The 3,926-nt window shown below is 58.1% G+C and overlaps 1 protein-coding gene across 1 annotated transcript; it reads left to right on the top strand.

Annotated features, from left to right (window-relative positions):
* The first annotated feature begins 241 nt into the window (after positions 1-241).
* On the top strand, positions 242-2,568 carry FRAT2 (FRAT regulator of WNT signaling pathway 2). Its single transcript, XM_042960193.1, has one exon. The coding sequence runs from the start codon at positions 458-460 to the stop codon at positions 1,166-1,168; it is 711 nt and encodes a 236-aa protein (XP_042816127.1). The 5' UTR covers positions 242-457; the 3' UTR covers positions 1,169-2,568.
* Positions 2,569-3,926: the final 1,358 nt, after the last annotated feature.

Here is a 3,926-nt window from a genome sequence, read left to right as displayed (position 1 = left end):
CGTGTTGCTTACCGGACGGAAAAAGGATGCAGCTCTCCCAACGATCCAGAGCCCCTCCTAGGTAGGTACCGAGAGCAAACACCAGAAAGCTCCGGCCGCGACCCTGCGCTGCCCGCGACGACCAGTAACCCGTCCCCTGGTCGCACGTCTCCCCCCCCCCGCGTCGTGGCGCGGTGGTAGGGCCCGGCGGCGACGTCACCCATTGTTTACAAATCAACCCGAGCCGGTAGGATTCCGGCTCCCGCGGCTGCAGGCGCGCGGCGCGAGTGCCTGGCGGCTTCCCGCTTCCGTGTCCGCCCCCGGCCCCGGCCCCGGCCCCGGCCCCGGCCCCGGCCCCGGCCCCCGCTCCCGCTTCGGCCTCAGCACCGCTCCCCGCTCCGCCGCGGCCCATCGAGCCCGGCGGGCCGCCGAGCCGCCAGAGCCGGCCGCCGAGCTCCGTGTGCCCGGGCGGGGGGCCATGCCGTGTCGGAGGGAGGAGGAAGAGGAAGCCGGCGAGGAAGCGGAGGGGGAGGCGGAGGAGGAGGAGGAGGAGGAGGACAGCTTCCTCCTGCTGGAGCAGTCGGTGACGCTGGGCGGCTCGGGCGAGGTGGACCTGCTGGTGGCCCAGATCGGCGAGGCGCTGCAGCTGGACGCGGCTCAGGACAGCCCGGCCTCCCCGTGCGCGCCCCCGGGGCCGCCGCTGCAGCCCCCGCGGCCCCCGGCGGCCGTGCGGGCGGACAAGGCCCGGCCCCCTGCGCTGCCACTGCTTCTGCCGCCCGCGCCGGCCGAGGCGGTGGGCCCGGCGCCCCCGGGGGCCCTGCGCTGCGCCCTCGGGGACCGCGGCCGCGTGCGGGGCCGGGCTGCGCCCTACTTCGTGGCCGAGCTCGCCGCAGGCCCCAGCGCTCTGCCTGGGCCGTGCCGGCGAGGTTGGCTGCGGGGCGCCACCGCCTCCCGCCGCCTGCAGCAGCGACGATGGCCCCCAACTGGGACGCGCGCCCGCGAAGACGACCCTCACCGGCTCCTGCAGCAGCTGGTGCTCTCGGGGAACCTCATCAAGGAGGCCGTGCGAAGACTTCAGCGAGCCGTCGCTGCCGTTGCAGCCACGAGCCCAGTGGGCGCCGCTGGGCCGGGAGGCGGCCGCAGCGGACCGGACCCTGTCTCCCTGCAGCCTTCTGGCGCTTTGCACTGACCCGGGGGCCCCTGGAGGAGGAAGAGGACACCGCTTCGCAGACCCAACAGCGTCCTACCCTCACCGACCGAGAGCTGAAGCCGCCGTTGCGGTCCTGGGAGCGACCGCCCAGGCTGCGGAGAGACGCGTGGGGAGAGACCTCAAGGCGAGAAAGAAGTTACCGGCCCCAGCGAGGCTGTCGGAGAACAGGAGCCTGGAGAAATGCACGGGCCAGGGCGCATAGGTGCCGCGTGAGAGTTTTCTCGGCCACCTCGGGGCCAATGACCTGGGATAAAACTGGGAGAACTATGGCAGCTACTGGCATCGACTTGTACCTGACTTAAGCCTTGGGGGCGTCATGTGCTTCGATTGTTTAAAGACAGGGTTCTGAGGGGCGGGTATCGCCTGGGCTTTATTAACAATACTTGAAAACTAATGACACGCAAACATTTTATTTTCTGGTGGAAGAGCTTAGTGGAAATGGTGCTACAATTGCTGTGCAAAGAAATTCCAGAGGGAAGAAGAATGTAAAAGCTTGGTGGTGGTTGGGTTGCCATCACCCCCTTTTCCCCACCCAACTGGTGTTTGGTGGAGGTGGGAGATGTGAACTCCAGTTAGGGGGTTAGAGGGAGCTGAAGAATTTTGAAGGTGGCGCCAGTTGGAGTTGAATGTGGACTTTTAACTGACTTGACCTTGCCACCTGTGGTTCAAGGTCACAGTTTGCTCTCTGGCAGAAGGCTGTGGGGTTCCTGGGAGAACTAAATTCATCCCTGGGTCTTTTCTTTCTCTTGCCCCAAGAAGAGCCCTGTCTGTGCTTTGCTACCTTTTGGAGTCTCCCGAGGACACACAGAAGCAGAGAGGGACCTGTGGGGAGAGTTATTTTTCTGTGCTTTCCTCTTTCCAGAACTCCTCCTCCTCTTTCCCTGAGGCCACTCTTGGCCTAGCCTTGAGCTTTCTCAGAAAGTCATAAACAGTCTCCCCTGTCCTCCCAGCCAGACTTTGTTATTTCACCCTTTCTGGTGTCTGCATGGGATAGATGAGACCCTGGATGTTTTTCTGCTATGTTCTGGCCGTCTGTGGGGCCATGGGCCTGAGCCTTTGTGGGTCCTCATCCCTCACAGCCTTCTTCTGTCACTAGCTCTTCTTGTGAGCGACTGAAACCGTGTTTAAAATGTGACTCTCCGAGAGGAGAACCCGCCGGCTTTACCCTTGTGAAACTTGACGGCACTTTAAGGAAAGTGCCACCCCCAAACTTTAAGGTAGCTAAACAAATTTTAAAAACAGTTTCAATGGCTCGTTCATCCTCCAGATGTAGCTGTTGACGTACACTTCGCACCGGAGTGTCTGAAATTGTGGTGGTCCTGATTTATAGGATTTCTTAATTAAAATGTCTGCTGAATAAATTTGGTTTTTGTTTTGGAGCATGTTTGGCTTTTTGGTGGAAGGTGGGGGAAAGAAAAACACATAGGGGATATCTTAATAATGAAGGGTGAGTGTACTTGGGACCTGGGCAACGGGTTGGAGCCATCTCTGCTCAGCGTAGAATACTGGTAGAGCTGCAGGACTTCATTGTTTCTGGGTTGATGTTAACCGAAATCAGCAAATTAAGTCCAGATTTTTAAAACCTGCTAGATGGGCTTCCATTCCCTCTGTGGAATAAGAACATATTCCAGAAATGCTCTCTAGGCGGGAGGGCAGAGGCCAAGAGACTTGATGTGTCTGGAGAGCGGTGGAGGTGGGGTGATTTTCATCTGGATTTTTGTGTGTGTGAAAAATGGGAGGGCACAGGCAAAGCCAGCCCGTTTCTTCCTCTTTGGAGACTAACCCGGTCTGGAGCTCTGGCCTAGGAAAGGGAAACCAGTTTCACAGCGATATATTTGGTAGTTGTAAAATGGCTTGGTTTGAGCAGGCAAGGGTTAGATTAACTGAAGTTTTCCTGTCCTCAGGCCTGTTTTCCCCAGGCATGGAACCCTGGTAGAGTCCCTTCCTACTTGGTCCAGCCCAGAGTTCTGCCACCCAGCCCCCTCGGGAACTTCTTAGCACCTCTTCCTCCCTCGCCTGCCCACCATTGTCTCATGGGGGGGCCACAGGGGAAAGCTAGTGTTCAGTGACTGGGTTTGACTCGGCCCTGCTACTCACCCATCTGTATCACAACGAGCAAGTGACCACCCTGTGCTTGTTCCTTCGCTCATTAATAAAAGAATACTAGTTAATAGGGTAGTTGGGAGGGTTAAATGAAGATCAGGGATGTCTGGGATAACTTGCTCAAAGAATGATAGTGGCTAATTCTTGTCACCACCACTGCCTCTTCCTTGGTCCCTTCCTTTGGGAGTGGCCCCTTCCTTGGGGACCAAACGTGCCCCACTTGCCCTCGCTAACTTTAGCCACCATAATACAAGCTGTCCCAGTCTCTTGCTACTGTACCCTCACATCCCTCGTTCTGACTCCTTCCAGAAATCTGCTTCCACGTAACCTTCCAAACCAGTCTATCTCTGCATTCATCATTCTGGGGGTTGTATTCACTGGGTATACGTGTGCCAGGAGTCACTGTTCTGGGTATCCTCTCATCATGTCATGGTTTTATGGGCCATAATGTGGAGACTGTTTTCTCCATTTTATAGATGAGGACACTGAGGCCCACGAGACTGACTGACTTGCCTGAAGTCACCACCTTTTTTTTTTTAATGTTTTATTTTGAGAGAGGGTGCATGCTCACGCATGCGCACGTCCCAGCGGGAGAGGGGCAGAGAGAGGGAAAGGGGATCCCAAGCAGGCTCCA

This window comes from Panthera tigris, chromosome D2 (assembly GCF_018350195.1).
Source record: "Panthera tigris isolate Pti1 chromosome D2, P.tigris_Pti1_mat1.1, whole genome shotgun sequence".
Classification (NCBI taxonomy): Eukaryota; Metazoa; Chordata; class Mammalia; order Carnivora; family Felidae; genus Panthera; species Panthera tigris.
The sequence above is the reverse complement of the archived record's forward strand: the minus strand, read 5'-3'. Positions and strand labels throughout refer to the sequence as shown.

Bases quoted from the DNA above. Each gene is read 5' to 3' on its own strand.
- FRAT2 (XM_042960193.1), top strand. From the start codon at position 458: ATGCCGTGTCGGAGGGAGGAGGAAGAGGAAGCCGGCGAGGAAGCGGAG.